This window comes from Mustela putorius, unplaced genomic scaffold (assembly GCF_011764305.1).
Source record: "Mustela putorius furo isolate JIRA1106 unplaced genomic scaffold, ASM1176430v1.1 tig00001033_pilon_pilon_pilon, whole genome shotgun sequence".
In the NCBI taxonomy this organism is placed as follows: Eukaryota; Metazoa; Chordata; class Mammalia; order Carnivora; family Mustelidae; genus Mustela; species Mustela putorius.
Window position 1 is genome coordinate 379224 of NW_025421540.1, and position 19344 is coordinate 398567.

Consider the following 19344-nt stretch of genomic DNA (forward strand, 5'->3'; position numbering starts at 1 on the left):
AGTCTAACACTCCCCTGACCCAGGCCCTCGACTCCACACTCCAGAAAGTTCACCTCACCTCCTGCTGAATGAACCTGCCATGTCTCTAGGCCTTTATCCTAACCTGAGGTTGGACTTTGAGGCTTCTGTCCCCTGAGGCCTGGTTCCCAAGCCCTACAGACAAGCGACATCAGAGCAAAGCCAGAGAACTCTGTCTACCCCCCACAAGGAAATCATGCCATTTTGAACTATAGAAACAATTCAGAGAAGTTGAAATCTGCATGCCAACCTGAGGTCACCCCCACATACAGTAGCCCCTGGAACTTGAACGAGAAGCCTGCCCCTCACTCTGACCCAAGCCCTCAACTCAGCTACCAAGAAGTTTGCCTCAGCTCTGGTATATTTGGTATGCCATGCCCATAGGCCCTATACCTAACCCTCAGTTGGACTTTGAGGCTTATGTCCCCAGCAGTCTTGCAGCCAATCTCTACACATTGGGGATATATGAAAAATACCACAGGACTCTGCCTGTTACCAGAAGGAATCCCTGCCATTTGGAACTCCAGAAAGGATTCAGAGCAGGACACATCTGCATTCCCACTTGAATCCACCCCACATTTAGGGGCCCCTGGACACAAGAGGGAGCCTGACATTCCCCCTTAACCATGCCCTCAACTCAGGCCCCAGGGAAACATGCTTCAGGGTCTCCTAACCTCTGCCATGACCCTAGGCCCTAACCCTAACAATTCATTTAGTTTTGAGTCTTCTGTCCCAGAAGCCTGGCTCCCAAGCCCAAAGACTGGGCACACCTGAGCAAACCCAGAGAACTTTGCCTGCCACACAGAAGGAAATTGTACCACTTGGAACTCTGGAAAGGACTCAGAGCAAGAGAAATCTGTATGCCCAAATGAGGCCACTCCCAATGACCACAGTCCCAGGACACAAACTTGGAGTCTGACACTCCCCTGACCCAGGCCCTTGACTCCGCACCCCAGGAAGCCTCTGAAGCTTCACCTCACCCCCCCCCCAGATCAGGCCTGCAATGCATTTAGGCCCTTACCCTAACCTGAGGTTGGACTTTGAGGCCTCTGTACCCCAAGGCACAGATCCCAAACCCTATAGACTGGGGACACCTGAGCAAAGCCAGAGAACTCCACTGGCTACCCATAAGGGAGCTTTGGAAAGGATTCAGAACAGGAGAAATCTGCATGCCAACCTGAGGCCACCTCCCCATATTTGGTGGCCCTGTGCACTTGAACCAGATGCCTGCCCCTCACCCAGACCCAAGCCCTCAACTCAGCCCCCAGGAGTTTTCCTCAGTTCTGGCTGATCATATCTGCCATGCCCCTAGGAATTAACCTTAACCTTTGGTTGGATATTGAGGCTTCTGTCCCCAGAAGCCTGGTAGTCAGCTGTACACTTTGGGGATACCTGAGCAATACTACAGGACTCTGCCTGCCACCCACATAGAAACCATGCCATTTGGAAATCCGGAAAGGATTCAGAGCAGTTGAATGAACTGCTGAGACCAACCTGAGATTACCTCCATGTTCAGTGGCCCTCTGCACTCGAACCAGGAACTGGCCACTCTCCCTGACCCAAGCCTTCAACTCAGCCCCCAGGAAGTTCACCTCAGCTCTGGCTGATCGAATATGCTATGCCCCTAGGCCCTAACCCTAACCCTTGGTTGGACTGTGAGTCTTTGGTCCCCAGAGACCTGGCAGCCATATCTAAAAAATACCAGAGGACTCTGCCTGAAACCCAGAAAGAAACTGTGTCATTTGGACCCATGGAAAGGATTCAGAGCAGGAGAAATTTTCGGGCCTACCTGAACCCACCCCACCTTCAGAGGAGATGATGGAACAGAAGGCAGTCTGAGGGCAAAGCAGAAGCCGGCAGCCTTTAATAGCCCCCGCCTTGGGATATGTGTGACAGTCCTCAGGCATTCCTGCTACCCTAAAGGAAAAACAAATAGCTAACTGGTAGAGATCACAATTCTACCAGACCTGAGTCTCCCTCAGTGTACAAATGTCCTAGTGATTTACAAGGAAGAATTATTATCAATAGCTTAACTTCCAAAGACACATTACTCAGTTCTTGAAGCCCTAACACTATCTTTCCCTCCCTAAAATTGAGGGAGGCTGAGGCAGAGGGAAATGTAAATAAAGTTAGATTTCTTCTAAACCTAAAGCTCATTGATAAGAATGTGTGATAGCAGGAATGTGCCATTCCTCCGGGAAGCTCCCAACTATTTTACTGTTAATGTCTTACTAAAAGGAAAAACACCTTAACCTGACAATGGCAGAGCCTCTGATATCTTACAGTCCTCTTTAGCACATGAAAGTTCTTTTGAATCCTCCCTTTTCCTTACCTCCCCAACCTCACAGTCTATAATCAACCACCCCCACAACCCAAGTGCCAGAGCTCTTTCTACCCACAGGTCTTGTTGCTTAAATAAAATCACTTTTTTTTAAAATTTATTTTCAGCATAACAGTATTCATTGTTTTTGCACCACACCCAGTGCTCCATGCAATCCGTGCCCTCTCTAATACCCACCACCCGGTTCCCCCAACCTCCCGCCCCCCGCCCCTTCAAAACCCTCAGATTGTTTTTCAGAGTCCATAGTCTCTCATGGTTCACCTCCCCTTCCAATTTCCCTCAACTCCCTTCTCCTCTCCCTCTCCCCTTGTCCTCCATGCTATTTGATATGCTCCACAAAAAAGTGAAACCATATGATCATTGACTCTCTCTGCTTGACTTATTTCACTAAGCATAATCTCTTCCAGTACTGTCCTTGTTAATACAAAAGTTGGTTATTCATTTTTTCTGATGGAGGCATAATACTCCACAGTGTATATGGACCACATCTTCCTCATCCATTCGTCCGTTGAAGGGCATCTTGGTTCTTCCCACAGTTTGGTCACTGTGGCCATTGTTGCTATGAACACTGGGGTATGGATGGCCCTTCATTTCACTGCATCTGTATCTTTGGGATAAATACCCAGTAGTGCAATTGCAAGGTCATAGGGAAGCTCTATTTTTAATTTCTTAAGGAATCTCCACACTGTTTTCCAAAGTGTCTGCAACAGCTTGCATTCCCACCAAGAGTGTAAGAGGGTTCCCCTTTCTCCACATCCTCTCCAACACATGTTGTTTACCATCTCGTTCATTTTGGCCCTTCTCATTGGTGTCATGTGGTATCTCAATGTGATTTTGATTTGAATCTCTCTGATCACTAGTGATGATGAACATTTTCTCATGTGTCTGTTAACCATTTGTATGTCTTCATTGGAGAAGTGTCTATTCATGTCTTCTGCCCATTTTTTGACATGATTATCTGTTTTGTGTGTGTTGAGTTTGAGGAGTACCTTATAGATCCTGGATATCAGCCTTTTGTCTATATTGTCATTTGCTAATATCTTCTCCCATTCTGTGGATTGCCTCTTTGTTCTGTTAACTGTTTCCTTTCCTGTACAGAAGATTTTGATCTTGGTGATGTCCCAAAAATTCATTTTCACTTTTGCTTCCTTGAGAAGTATTTATTTAAATTACATGATGAATATTTTTACCACCTAGGTTTGTGTTAGAACAAATTTACAATATTCCTAAAGAATTATGGAATGTGTTTACTTGGAAAATAAGTAAAACAAGGTAATATTGTATTTCTGGAAAGGCTACAAGTGCTTTCCTCCTTGCAAACTTCCCACTTGGTTAGGTTGACTTATTTAAAATCCTTGAAGTGAGTTGTGGTGCAGATCCTCTTGGCAAACATAGAGACTGCTTTTTACTGAGTGTGTCATCCTACTACTTTGGCAATTTCACATTTGTTACCATAGCAAAATCTCAAATTACTTTTTGTTCTACCTAAATCGCAGTACATAAATAAAAAAAAGATATCATAGAGTGTTTTGCCTAAAACTTAGAGGTGACTTGAAGTAGTGACTTTCCGTTTAAAAGAAAATACATTTTACCAGTACCAAAATCCAATTTTCTTTAATCATCTCTCCCCAGTGCATTGTCTTTCCATTGCTAATGTATTTCCCACTTGTAACTATTGACAAACTTTGCAGTTCATGACTGAAATTACTTTCAGGGACCACAACAATTTTAACTTTGTGTTTGCTTCATTTATTACTGAAAATAAATTTCATTAAACATTTAAAAATGTTCTTATATGATATCATAATCTACATGGAAAAGGTATAATCATGAGGCCAAATGGCTTATTAACTATATTGAAAAGTCAGGTAATAGAAATGGAAGAAATTCACTGAGGTTTATTCTTCTGGGTTATAAAATCATAAAAGCAGGTACATCTTGGTTACAGATTATTGTATAATTCCCTTCAGTTTGCAGAGGTCTTACTAAATTTAGCAGGTACTTTGTAACTTTTGTTTAGTGAGTGATTTAATTGGCAATCATTGGAAAGGCAAGTTAGAAAAGAGAGATAAGGGTTTTCAAGACCTGAAGATGTTGATTAAAAAATAAGCAAAATTGGGGGTCCCTGGGTGGTGATGTCTTGGTTGTGGCTGAGGTCGTGATCTCAGGGTCATGAGATGGAACCTTGTGTCAGGCTCCACACTCAGTGGGTGTCTGCTTAGGACTTTTTCTTCCTTTCCCTCTCTTTCTGCCCCCCCCACCTCTTTCTCTCTCTCCCTCTCTCAAATAAATAAATAAATAAATCTTAAAAGAAAATAAGCACAACTGATTTGGTCTGAGAAATAAGGAGCTTAGAAATTGTCACTCCATCCCAACAACTAAAAAGCTGAATAAACTGAAAAATAAGCAATTCTCCTTAGATATTTCAGAGAGTGAGTTCATGGACAAACCACTGCTTCTAAAACTGGAGAGACAGACAGGCAGATACAGAGAATTACAACTTTCCAGAGCAGAAACTTCCGCAGAAACCAGTCCTGGGGTTGGGAAACCTGAGCTGTAATTAGTGAATTGCTTGGAGGTTTAGTGTGGGTATGACTCTGATAAGAACTCTAAGTGGGGACAAGCCCCACAAAACAAAAACAAACTCCAAGGGGACCCAGCCATAAGGGGCCTCTATACATTTGTGAGTTTTACCTCCAGGGGTTCTACCAGGTCCTCATAGTTGATAGTGGAGAAAAATTTCCTCATACCTCTAGCAGGAGAAAGGGAAACATAACCATTTATCTATATAAGAACAACTCAAGATGCTGATGGAAAGTAACGATGAGCAAAAGAATGGGAGAAAGTCTCCTTATTCATGCATAAAAAGATTCAATATGGTCAAGATGCAGGTTCTTCACAAATTGGTCTGTAGATTCAAGACAATCCCAGTCAAAATACCATCAAGTTAATTTATGGATATCAGCAAACTGATTCTAAATTTACGTGAAAGAAGAAAACCAACAATAGTCAACATCATATTAAAGGAGAGGAACAAAGTCTGAACACAGATAATACTCTTTGTTTGAAAGGAAAGGCGTTCAGGAACTAGTAGTTGGGAAGATGAAATAGCCTGGAGATGACCTCTTTTCTCTTTCAAAGATAAGTTTATGGATATTATAAAAAGTAGATAAATTAACAGAGATATCAGAATGAGACACGTTTATTCCGAGGGTGCAAAATTTAAGGAGTCACTCACTTACAGAGTCACTCACTTACAGACTTACAGAGTCTGTTTGCAGAAAACAAAATCTGGACACAGATGGCCAGTTTTGTCATGACAAATTTGAATCCATTTATCCAGCAAATCAATTTTTATTTTGTACTTATAGATTTTCAGTTAAATTTCAAACTCTGTTACAATTTCACTTTCCTCATTTACATTGTTTATTCATCCAAACGTGTTTATTGAGTTCCTACCTAATGTGTATTGGCTAGGCAATTGATTATATATTGGTGAAGAAAACAAAAGCTGACTGCCCTTTTGGAGTTAAAGTGAGGGATCAAGAGACATTTAACATGTACATAACTAAGTTAATAAGGACTCATTGTGGTAAGGACAATAAAAGAAACAAACATGATGCAGGAATGTCTATTATTACTGGTTCATGTTAGAGAAAATAATGATCATCTCCAAGACCTAAGATATGGTGGGGGATCAACCATATAGAAAAACTTTGGGGATGCAGTGTGGTTGAGGAAAATTCCTGCCTGAAGTCCCAAAATATTTCTTTGAATGTTAAATATTAAAGTTAAAAATGAAATAAAAAACAGGAAGATATTTTTTCAAGCATATAGAATAAAAAACAAACTACATTTGGTTATACCACAAAGATACTACTAATGAAGTTATTTCTTTCTTTCTAGTTTTGTCCCATGCCAGCTTTAGTAAAATTCATACCACTCCTTGACTACTCTTCTTCTGTTCTTGTCTTTGTTCTTTCTCTTCCTTCTCCTACTCTTCCTTTTTATTCTTACATATTTAAGATGGATCTAATTTTAATTTCTTCTCATTTAAAGTCATTCTTGAAGGGGCATCTGGGTGACTCGGTTGTTGAGTTTCATCTCAGTTCATGATCTTTTCATCCCTGGGATCCAGCCCAGAATTGGGCTCTGTGGCCAGCAGGGAATCTGCTTGAAAATTCTCTGCCTCTGCCCATTCCCCCTTTCTCTCTCTCTCTCTCTCTCTCTCTCTCACACACACTCTTTCTTTCTAAAATAAACAAATCTTTTAAAAAATAAAGCTACTCTTGGATATTTTAAGTTTTTGTTGCTGTTATGAATGAGATCTGGTCTCTATGTTCCTTTTCATAATCTACGTGGTCTTGATGTTTCACTGTAGAGAAATTTTAAATATAGAGAACATTCTGAGGAGTAAATAAAAATCTCTCACAGTATGTTATCTGGTTAATATTTGCAGCATATTTCAGGTTTATGTTTATATTTATAAAATCAAGCATTTTTGTTGGTCATATGTAATGATTACATTTTGTAACTCATTTGTTACATACATATGTAAAAGAAATTATTGAGTTTTTCTATATGTAGCTTGCATATGCCATTATCCATTGTATCTAATTACTAACACTTTTAATCAATTGCTTTATCTTCATCTATTGAAATAATTGTTATTTTCATATTTCACCAATTGATGAATAAGAGTAGGTTTATTTATTGTTTTGGAACAGGAATGCCTGTTTGTTCCTGGGACAGAATTTATCTATTCATGGCATGTTACTTCTATTTATTTTGTGTCAATTTACATGCATACAATACAAAATTTACTACAACGGCTCATTCCATATGCCTTATATATCAAAATTCTTCCTCTACTTATGAGAAAATCCTCTGGTAGAAAATAATAATTCTTCCATTTTCATCACGTTCTTTCAAGGATTGTTATTTTTTTGACTTTTCCATATCTCACTCTGAAATCCACTTATATGACATTAAAAACATAATTTTATACTTTTAGCCATTTTAATAACAGAATTGTATAGAATTCACTATTATGAAGAGTGGTGTGATAGAAAATGGTTATCTGTTGACTGTTCAGAACAACAACAAAAAGTAGCCTTAATTTGTAACATTCGTTTGCTTTCATGGGGATGGGAGGAGCCCCAGGCAGCAGTGCAGCAACAGTGGGGGATGGGCGTGGTGGGCGGGACCATCGTGCAAGCCAAGGGGGCAGGGCAGCGAAGTGCCGCAGAGGCCTGAGGCACAGGGCTGCAGCGGATCTGCGGCAGCTGAGGTAAGCGGGGCAGGGTGAGGGGCACAGCAGGGTGGCAGGATGCATGTTGTTGTAGCAATGTGGAGGAGGGGCGGGGAGGGGGGCGGATATTCCGAGCAGAAGTAGCGGTAACATGCCTGGCAGTGGGGAGGCAACGGAGCAGGGGGGAGGGGAAGCCGCCAGGCGGTAGTGGGGCGTTGGGGGCGGGACAAGCAGGGCATTAGCGGGTCGTCAATGTCAGGGCGTGGTGGGCTGGGCTGCATGGGCCTGAGGGGTTTGCAGCCGGGAGAGAACACTGAGGTAGGGGGACGGGATCACGGAGGAGGGAGCAGGGGTCACCAGAGGCGGGGAAGGGGTCAGGCAGTAGTCGTACACGGAGGGGTGGGAGCTGCCTGGCACCTGTGGGGGATGGTCGGAATCTAGGCGGCAGCAGAGGGGGTGAGGGGGTGAGGGGGTGGGAGGGTGCGAGCAGCCCCAGGCAGCGGGGCAGCAACAGTTAGGAGGGGGTGGTGGGCGGTCCCATCGTGCACGTCAAGGGGGCGGGGAGGTGAAGCGCTGCAGAGGTCTGGGGCACAGGGCCGCAGTGGAGCGGCAGCAGCTGAGGTAAGGGGGACAGGGGTGTATGTGGGCGGTTGCATTGTGGTGGAAGCACGGGGAGGTGGTGGATAGGGTGCTAGTAGCACAGTAATGTGGCTGGCAGTGGGGAGACCACGGAGACAGGGGTGAGGGAAGCAGCTAGGCGGTGGTGGTGGGTGGAGGGGAGGGACCAGCCTGGCATCATCGGGAGGCCAGTGTTTTGGCGTGGTGGGCAGGGTAGCAGGGCTGCAAGGGTGCCAGGAGGTGTCAGAGAGGTGAAAACGCTCAGGTATGGGGGCGGGACCAGTGGGGGAGAGAGCTGGGGTTACCAGAGTCGGGGGAGGGGGCAACCAGTCAGTAGTGGTGCAGGGAGGGGTAGCGGCTATGGGTCGGGAGCTGTGTGCCATCTGAGGGGGTCAGCAGTGTGGCACCTGAAGGGGTTGGGTGGAGTAGAGGCGGCAGGGCAGCATAGGGAGGGTGGGACCAGCCCTGAGGCAGCAGCACAGAGACAGCTTGGCTGGCTTGCTGGGCCTGCTCATAGTGCTTGCCAACAAGGCGGGGAAGCAAAGCGCAGCAGAGGCCGTGGCACAGGACAGAGGCCGCCCGGCAGTGTGGGGGCCTGTGGGGGGGCACAGCTGGGTGGCAGGGGTGCATTTTTGGGGGGCAGCAAGCTGGTAGCCACACGGGGGGTGGTGGATGTGTTGGGCAGACGCACGCTTGGCAGCCAGGAGGCATCGGAGTGGGGGGAGGAGAGTAGCTAGGCCGTAGTGTCCTTGGGGGTGGGCAGGACTAGCAGGATATGAGCGGGGTATCAATGTCATGGTGTGGTGGATCAGGCAGAGAAGCAAGGGCCTGGCTTTGCTGGGCTTGGTGCATGTCTACAGGGCGGGACCCCTGTTAGAAGCAGCAGCGTGGACCCAGGGTAGCAGCGGAGAGGCAATAGTGGTTGTAAGTGGGGGCGCTGTGGACGGTGGTGCAGCGTGGTGGGAGCGGCTCATGTTGTGGGGGCAGCCTGGTGGTACCAGTGCGGGGAAGGTGGAGTAGGACTCATGGGGTGGCAGCAGCATGGCAACAGGGGTAAGGAATCGGGAAGTCTCCAGAGTGGGGGACAAGGGTAGCATCTAGGTTGTAGCTGCAGGGAGGGGTGGGCAGGAACAGCAGGGGGTAGTGTGGCAGGTGGGGCAGTCATGCAAGTCAACAGGGCAGGGCTGCATAAGGCTGGGCTACGAAGACCAGCAGTTGTAGGACACAGGGACGCAGCAGGATATAGGGCAAGAGTGGGACCCAAGATGGCAGCAGAGCAGAAGCAGGGTAGCAGTAGGGGGAAGTGACAGTGAGGGGCAGGGGATTGGTAGTGGGGGTGTGGGGAGAGCAGATGGGGGTGGTATCAGCAATGTGGTGGGGCATCAGGACAGAACTGAGCATGGTGGTGGGCGGGGTGGGACAGCAGGGCTGCACGGGTGCATGTGGGGTGGCAGGCGGTTGGTGGTGGCATGCGGAGAAGGGGGGACAGAACCAGCTGGGAGGTAGCGGCACAGCAACTGCACAGGTAGGGCACGAAGGGCAGGGTAGGGCCTCAGTGCATGTCAGTGGGGCTGGACAGTGAAGGTCAGCAGTGGCCTCGGGCACAGGGCAGCAGCTTTGCTGCAGCAGCGGTAGTAAGGTGGACAGTATGAGGGGTGTGCTGCCAACGGCAGGGTCACGAGGCAGGGGCACCCAGGCAGTAGCAGCATTGGGAGAAGGCGGGGATGCATAGGGCGGCAGCAGCAGGTCAACGGGGAGGGAATCTGGAGGCACTGGAGCAGGGGTGGGGGGCAGACAGGCGGGAGGAGTTCGGGGTGTTTGGTGGGACCAGCAGGGCAAGAGCATCAGGTTAATAGCTGTGTGGGCAGGGCAGGGGCTCTGCACAGCCGCGGTAACAAGGGGACAGTAAGCAGTGAAGAAATGGTGGGGGGTGGGCAGTGAGGCAGCAGTGATTTGAGGAAGGCAGTGACTTGAGATGGCAGCAGATGGGGAGGCAAAGCAGGGAGGTGAAGCGGGGAGGGACTGGCCTGGATGTGGTTGGAGGGACCAGTGACGCAGCGGCTACATGGCAATGGCACAGCATGGCTTGGGGGCTGGATGGGGCAGTGGAGATGGGCAGGAGCAGGGTGACCACGGTAACAGTGGTGGTGCTGTTGGAAACAGGCACCCGGGCAGTAGAAGCACTGGAGGGTGGTGCAGCAGGGTGGCAGAGTCCTGGGGGGTGCACAGGGGAGCAGTAAGGACACTGGGGGTGGCACAGCAAGGCATCAGTTGCAACGGCAGGGCAGCAGAGCAGCTGTGGTGAGGGTTAGCCATTGTGGAACAAAGAGGCACTGATGAGGAGTAGCAGGGTGGAGGGTGGCAGCACTGGTGGCAGCGGCCTGTCAGGAATGGGGGGTGGAAGGGACAGCGGTGGGTGTGTGGGGTGCAGCAGGGTGGCAGTGGGGGATGGCATAGTGGGGTGGCCAGTGGTTACAGGGTGTGGGGACCAGCCAAGCGGCAGAAGCACAGGTGGGGGGGGGGCAGTGATTTGGTAGCAGCGCTATCAAATGCTTTTTCTGCATCTGTTGAGATGGTCCTATGATGTTGATCCTTCGTTGTGTGAATGTGGCACATTAGTTTGATTTGTGGATGTTGAACTGCCGTTGCATCCCTGAAATAAATCTTACTGGATCATACCTCTTCCTGTATTGTTGAATTTGGTTTGCAGATATTTGGGTAAGGATTTTTATGTTTACGTTCATCACAGATACTAGTCTGTAATTTTCTTGGGCACCTTGGGAGGTTTCGATAAGGGCCATGCTGGCCTCCTAAAATGAGGTGGGGATCATTCCTTCCTCTTGTTTTTCTGGCAGAGTTGGAGAAGGATTGGTATTCATTTTTGTCTGTGGATGATTTGTAGAATTCACTGGTGAAACCATGGGGTCCTGGACTTTTGCTTGTTGGAAGTTTTTGATTTCTTATTTAATCTCTCTACTGCTCATTGGTCTGTTCAGATTTCTGTTTCTTTAGGATTCAATCTTGGCAGGTTGTATGTTTCTAGAAATGTATCCTTTTCTTTTGGATTATCCAGCTTGTTGGGCTGTAATTGTTCATAGTACATTCTTATGAGCCTTCGCATGTCAGTGGTTTCAGGGAACATCTCTTTCAGAGTCTGGCTGAGACTCTGTCGGCTTTGTTCTTTTCAAAGAACCAGCTCTTTGTTGATCTGTTATTGTTCTTCTTGTTTTTTTTTTTTTTAATATATATCTTTCTGTTGTCTTTTTAGTCTGTATTTCATTTATTTAAGTTCTGATATGTTCCTTCTATTAACTTTGGACTTTATTTGTTCTTTTCTGTTTCCTTGAGGTATCAAGTTAGGTTGCTTATTTGAGATGTTTCTTGTTTCTTGTGTTAGGCCTGTATCACTATAAACTTCCTTCTTAGAACAACTTTTTTTTTTTTTTAATTTGGCTCTAAGGGCTGCCTGTGTGGCTTGGTCTGTTAGGTGTTGGCCTTTGGCTCAAGGCATGAATTTAGGGTCCTGGAATTGAGCCCTGCATGAGCTCCCTGGTCAGCACGGGGAGCCCCTTTCTCCCTCTTCTACTGCCTGCTGCTCAGTCTGTCTGTCTCTCTCTCCCACTCTGTGTCAAATCAATAAATGACATCTTCAAAAAAATAAAGTGAGCTCTATGCCCAGTGTGGGGTTGAACCTCAAAACCACAAGATCAAGAGTCACAGAGCTCCACCGACTAATGGACTAGACTAATCACCTAATCGGGTGCCCCATTTTAGAACCTGTTTTACTGCATTCTGTGAGTTTTGTTTCATTGTATTATTTTTTCATTTACCTCAAAGTATTTCTGTGTTCCTATTTTGGTTTGCCCATGAACCCAACTGGTTGTTCAGTAGCATGTTTTTTAGTCTCTGTGTTTATGAATTTCCAGTTTTCTTCTTGGAATTGATTTCTAGTTCTATACCACTGTGGTTGGAAAAGATGGTTGATTTGATTTCAGTCCTCATTTGGGAAATTTCTAGGCTTCTGGAATTTATTGACTTGTCTTGTGGCCTTACATATGACCTAAGGTTGAGAACATTCTAGGGGCACTTGAGAGGAGTATATTCCATTTGCTGCTTTTGGATGGAGGGTTCTGTGTGTATCTGTCAAGTCCATCTAAGTAACAGGTTGTCTGAGGTTGATGTTTCTGTTGTGATCTTCTGTCTGGATGGGGGATCATTGAGAGAAGTGTGAGGTATTAAAGTGTGGTATTGGTGCTGATTGCTTTTCTTAGGTTTGTTCATATATGCTCTACATATTTAGTAGCTGCACTGCTGGGTGGGTAAATATTTATAAATGTTGCATCGTTTTACAGCATTAATTCCATTATCAGTTGAAGTGCACTTCATTGGCTCTTGTTACAGTGTTTGGATTTTTTCTTTTTCTCCTCCGTTGGACTGAAAATCAGAAGATCATCTGTTAGCTTTGCAGCCATGAACAAAGCACACCCCTGTTCTAAGTCTGGTTTTCTTTTTTTTTTTTTTTTCCTCTGTAAATAAACACAATAAATTCTTCTCCCATGACCATATCCTGACTCCAATAAGAGAATGTGTATAAAAGTGCTTTATAAACTAGGAGATACTGCCCAATTATGAAAATGATTGTGCAACCACCAAATGTTCAGGATAAGGTTTTTATTTTTTTTTTATTTTTTTTAAAGATTTTATTTATTCATTTGACAGAGAGAGATCACAAGTAGGCAGAGAGGCAGACAGAGAGAGAGAGGAGGAAGCAGGCTCCCTGCTGAGTAGAGAGCCCGATGCGGGACTCGATCCTAGCACCCTGAGATCATGACCCGAGCCGAAGGCAGCGGCCCAACCCACTGAGCCACCCAGGCGCCCCTAGGATAAGGTTTTTAAAGACATACTTATTTATTGTAGAGACAGAGAGTGCACAAGCATACGCTAGAGAAGGGAGGGTCAGAGGGAGGGTATCCTCCAGCAGCATCCCCGCTGAGTGTGGAGCCTTGTGCGGTGCTCTCTCCCAGGAGCTTGGGTTCTTGATTTGAGCCAAAATCAAGATTCAGCTGCTTAACTGACTGTGCCACCCAGGTACCCCCAGAATAAGATTTTTTACAACATTTTTGAGGGCTTACTTTCATAGGTACTATTCTAAGTGATCTCTATTTCACTTAATTCTAAAAACTATTCTTAAATTTAAATAGAAGCTATTCTAAAAGCAAATACTCATAATATCCTCAGAGGTGGGAAAACAGGCAGAAAAGAGGTTAAGTAGGGGCAGTGGGGTGGTTCAGTCATTGAAGCTTCTGCCTTTGGCTCAGGACATAATCCCAGGTTCCTGAGATCGCACCCCTGATCAGGCTCCCTGCTCAGTGGGGAGTCATCTTCTCCCTCTCCCTCTGACTCTCCCCCTGCTTATGCCCCCCCGCTTTTGCCCCCCCCAACTCTCAAATAAATAATTACATTAAAAAGGTAAGTTACTTGCTCAGTGTCATGATAAATGTTAGAACTAGATATAGTCCTGAGTGTGTGACCCTGAAGAATGTGTTCTTTACTTCTTACATTTACCAAAACATACTAGTCCTCAAAATACCATAGATTAAATTAGTTTCCCCTTTCTCCATACATTGAGTATCGGAAGGTGCTACAATTCCAGGACCCTGGCTGCCTGGGTCGGTGGAGTGTCTGGCTCTTGGTCTCCAAGTTATGAGTTTAAGCCATGTTGGGGGTACAGATTACTTAACTGAAAAAGAAAGATGCTATATTTAAGGCTTGTTTTCTTTTTCCTTCTGACCCCTTCACCCATTTCTCCCACCTCCAACCCCAAACTTCTGCCACCCTCCATCTGTTCTGTCTGTGAGCTCATATTTTTGTTTTTGTTTTGTTTAAGGTTCTACATGTGATTTCTAGTATTTGTCTTTGTCTGGCCTGTTTTTCTTAGGATAATGACCTAAAGGGCCACCATGTTGTAAATCGAAAGATTTCATCCTTTATTATGGCTGAGTAGAATTCCACTGTGTTTATCAACCACAGTTTCCTTATTCATTCATCCACTGATGGCATTTAGGTTGTTTCTTTATTTTCACTGTTCTAAATAATCCCACAATGTACACAGGAGTGAATCTACCTTTGTGAGTTAGTGTTTTTATTTCCTTCAGATAAATACTCAGAAAAGGAATTGCTGGCTCCTTTGGTAGTTCTGTTTCTCATTTTTTGGAGGAACTTCTGTACTGTTTTCCATAGTGGCCACACCCTTTTATACTCCTAGTAATGGTGCACTAGAGTTTTCTTCTACTCCACATCTTCACCAAAACTTGCTATTTCTTGTGTTTTTGATAATGACACTTCTGCCAGGTGTGAAGTTGTACCTCATTGTGGTTTGATTTGCATTTCCCTGATGATTAATGATGTTGAGCATCTTTTCGTGTTCGTGTAGACCATCTGTATTTCTTCTTCAGGAAAATGTCTATTTGGATCTGCTGCTGTTACATTAGATTACTTGTGGAGTTTTTGGTTCTTTTGTGTGTTTTGTTTTGTTTTGCTGTTGAGTTTCATGAGTTCATTATATTTTAAACATTAACCACTTACTGGATATATAATTTACAAATATTTTACCTTAGGTTACCATTTTATTTTGTTGATGGTTTCCTTTGTTGTTTGGATGTTTTATAGTTTGATGTAGGCCCACACTTTGCTTCTTTGTTTGTTTTTACTTTGGTATCAGCTTAAAAGCACCACTACCAAGACCTATGTTAAGGACCTTTCCAAACACTGTGTTTTCTGCCACAAGTTTTATAGTTCCAGGACTTATATTCAAGTATTTGACCCATTTTGAGTTAAATTTTGGGTATGGTATAAGAGAATGGTGCAGTTTTGTTGTTTTGCATGTGGCTCTCCAGTGTTCCCAGCACCACTGATGACAGAGACTGTTTCTTTCCCCTTGTTTATTCTTGGCTCTTTTGTCATAAAGGTCCCAGGCCATAGATGTGTGTGTTTATTTCTGGGTTCTCTCCTGTCTTCTGGTGATGTGTGTGTCTGTTTTTATGACAATGCCAGATTATTTTGATTCTCAAACTTTGTCATTAGTCTGAAATGAGCAAGCGCAATGCCTTTAGTGTGGTTCTTCTTTCTCTAGATTGCTCTGGTATTCAGAGTTTTTTGTGGCATCATACAAATTTTTAGATCCTTTTGTTCTCTTTCTGTGAAAAATGTCCTTAGAATTTTGATAGGAATTACAACATAGATGGGTTAGGGAAGTATGGACATTTTACTACTATTATTTCTTCTCACCCATGAATATGTGATATGTTTTGGTTTATGTGTGTTGCCTTCAGTTTCTTTCCTTACTGTCTTGTAGTTTCCATTATACAAGATTTTACCTCTTGGTGAAGTGTATTCCTGGTTATTTTATTCTTTTTGATGCAGCTTCAGGTGGGATGATCTTCCTAATTTATTTTCTGATGATTCGTTATTAGTGTATAGAAATGCAGCAGGTTTTGGGGTAGTGATATTGTACCCTGTCCCTTTACTGAATTTAGTCATAGTTTGAACAATTTTTCACTGGCTTCTTTGAGGTTTTCCTTCTATTCTGTATCATCTGCAAATAGTGACCATTTTACTTCTTTTTTTCCAGTTTTGATGCCTTCTGATTATCTTCTTGCATAATTGTTCTGCTTGGATTTTTAATTATTGTGTTCAGTAAAAGTGGCAAGGAAAGAGTGGCAGTGTTTCTAACTTCGGCGGTCTTAGAGGAAATAGCAAGAGCTAAAACTTTTCAGTGTCTGTGTGGTTATCTGTGTGGTTGTCACATATGGCCTTTTTTTTTTTTTAAAGATTTTATTTATTTATTTGAGAGAGAGATCACAAGTAGGCAGAGAGGCAGAGAGAGGGGGAAGCAGGCTCCCCACTGAGCAGAGAGCCCGATGCGGGGCTTGATCCCAGGACCCTGGGATAATGACCTGAGCTTAAGGCAGAGGCTTTAACCCACTGAGCCACCCAGGTGGCCCATATATGGCCCTTTTGGTGTTGAGGTATGTTCCTGGTCTATGTGCTCTGTTGAGAATTTTGATTGCAAATGGATATTAAAGTTTGTCAAATGCTTCCCTGCTTCTCAAGAAGATCACATCATTTTTATTCTTTATTTTGTTAATGTGCTATATCACTTTGATCGATTTGCACCTGTAAACCATTGTTGCATTCCTGCAAGATCCCACTTGATCATAGTATATGATCATCTCAGCATATTGGTGAACTTGGGTTTTTAGTATTTTGTTGAACATTTTTGCATCTATAGTTATCAGGGATATTGGACTGTAAGATTCTTTTCTTGGGGTGTCCTCATTTATTTTTGTATCAGGGTAATGTTGGCCTCAGCAAGTGGGTTTAGAAGCTTTCTCTTCTGTTTTTTGGAAAAGCAGGCAAAACACTGGTATAAATCCTTCCCTGAATGGTAGAATTTACCATGAAAGGCATCTGGTTCTGGAACTTTGTTTTTTGGGAGGTTTTTAATGGCTGATATGATGAGTACTGGTGTTTTATGTAAGTATTGAATCACTAAAGATGAAACTATTTCCATATCTTGGTGGTGGGATGGATGAAGGGGAATGAGAGTCATGGGGGCTCAGCACTCAGAGGCTCCATCTTCCACTGCGGCTGTGCCATTCCTCTCAGATCCTGGCAGAGGAGGAAGGACGTGGTGGAAACACGGCAGAGTGGTGGTGGCTGGAAGGTGGGATCTGAGCAGGGTGATGAGACTGATGTGTGGCCCTCCTGTCCCACCCATAGGTTATCAGACCGCCTACTGCCTGGCCAACAGCAACTCCAGCACTTTCACCACAGTGGAGATGGGAGCTATGGTGAGGCAATTCATGGCCACCGAGCTGGACCCAGAGTCAGCGTACATCTTCAGGCTGATGATCAAGATGAGGCAGGGCTGCGGAAGCCCCTAGAGGCCACCATCATCACCACTGAGAAGCGAGGTAAGGCCAGAGGCCCAGGTCCATTGTCCTGGTGATGTGGGAAGACAGCTGGGCCCAAGGCTTCCTGGGGCAGGGCTTGCAGGGTAGTGCATCTGCATAGCCCGATATTTACCAGATAGGCAGGAATGTCCCTGAAGAGGAGGTTGTGTAACTGGATCAGGGTGGCTCTGAGTCACCATGTTGAAGGGAGGCTCCCTTAGGCCTGGTATTTTTTCTCTGATGTTCAAGACCACATGATCAGCTGAGCCAGGGGTTCCAAAACAGGTTTCCTACCAAGCAATCCTAGGGAGATGTGTCTTCATGGATGGCGCTTCTGTTCCAAGCACTGGTGAGGTGCTTATTGTTCATTGTCTTTGTTAATCTCAACCAAATTCTGGGGGACAAAGTGCTGTGAGGCCCAGTTTTATAGAAAACATGGGGCACAGACAGATTCAGTCATTTGTCAAGGACACAGCTGTTGAGGCAGTGATGTGGACACCCCCCACAGACCCTGGGCTCCCTGTTTCCCACAGCAATGTGCTGTGGGTTCCCATCTCAGTGAGCCCCTGATATGCCATCCAGCCTCATCCTGGGATCTGCCTCAGGGGGTTCCCTTCCCAGGTCCACCCCTACTATAGGCCCTTTTTATGCCACCTGAACTTGGAGGGACACAAGGGTTCCAGCTTAGGTCTGAGTCAGGACAGAGCAGCGGCAATCTGGAATTGCAGAGCAGGCACTGGACCCCTACTCTGAGGCTTCCAGGAGCCTGCGTGGCTTTCAGGGCAGTGTGGTGCCGCCCAGTTTCTGTGCTACCACCAGCTCACATGCATAGTTCCCTTAGAGTTCTGGCTTCAGAATGTGTGGCTCAGGGACTGTATCCCTGTTCTCTCCACATCCAGGGAGCAGGCTCGGCTTTGGCCCTGCTGAGGCCACAGGGTAGCACACGGGTGGTAGCTTGACTTGGCCTGTCCCAGGAGTGGTGTTGAGGGGAACATATGGCTCATTTATTGCCTGTGCTCTTGAACGGAGACCCCCATCCATGCCCCAGAGCTATCTTCCTGGACTTTGGAACAAAATCGAAACAACAAAATGAAAGGATCCAGTTTGCATTTGGGCCCATTTACCTGCAGAGGTACTCTTGGTCTGTGGCTTGCTCATCAATGTCAGAGCAGGGCTCTTACTGAAGCACAGGTAGGCTGACAACCAGGCCTGCTGCAGGGTATCTGGAAATGTTGCCGCTCTGGGAGAACCACATTTGCTCATTACTCAAGCGTTATTTGTGCTGTTATGCTGAATCTTGCTCTAACCCACCTGAGTACCATGAGAGGCTGAGTGAAATGCATTACCTGGAGTGTAGATTATGTTGGTTTCTCTATACATCTGTCCCTAGGGGTTATTCGGCTGGTGGGGAGGGGGTTAGGGAGCAGGTTTTGGGGCTGACAATGTCTTGCTTCCAAGGAGCCCCCTGCATTTGAGCAGGAAGGCGAGGGGCTGCAGTCTGATCTGGCACCTGGGCCCACATTGGTTACCACAGTGGTTGGGTTGAGGGGAGCACAGGGCCTGCCAGCCCAAGTCTGTGGTTCCTCAACTGCCTGTTGACAGCCTGCACCCAGGGCTCGGGGCACTGGAGCAGAGCCAGAGTCCCAGGGCCCAGGCAGATGCTCATAGGAAAGGACTGGAGCCAGGGAGGGAAGGAGGCAGGCAGGCCCAGCCAGGTCACTGGGGGCTGAAGCCTGGCTCTGTGCTCTGTGCTGCATTGGAGGGTTGGCATGTCTCAGGGCAAAAAGCACACAGTGGCAAGTCTGCCATCACCACAACCCTGAAGTAGAAGGTGTAGTGTGGCGTGCACTCAGGCACCTGAGTGCGATGGGCGTATCTCCTCTTCCAGTCCCCTTTCAGATTCCTAGGTCAGCATCTGGACGTTGGACAGAGAGCAGCTAGCTAGGGTGCGGGAGTTCTTTCTGAGGAGGGTGGCAGGTGGAATGCTGCTCTGTGGCTGAGGTGGGCGGTGGGGGTAGAGACCAAAATAGCCTGCTAAGCACTAAGGCTCGGGTGTTGTGCAAGGGGATTCTTGGAGGCGCCACAAAAGAAGAACCCCATCTGCATGTCCCTGCAGAAACCTTGGTTGAGTGCAAAGAGGGAGAAAGTGTGGGAAGGAGTAT

The 19344-nt window shown here is 45.8% G+C and overlaps 1 protein-coding gene across 1 annotated transcript in view; it reads left to right on the forward strand.

Annotated features, from left to right (window-relative positions):
• Positions 1 to 19344, forward strand: part of LOC106004637 (renalase-like) — a 111009-nt gene that overhangs the window by 53256 nt on the left and 38409 nt on the right. The window contains 1 exon segment of the mRNA XM_045087081.1: positions 17010 to 17203. Within this exon segment, the coding sequence (XP_044943016.1) occupies positions 17010 to 17173 (164 nt within the window). The 3' untranslated portion in view covers positions 17174 to 17203.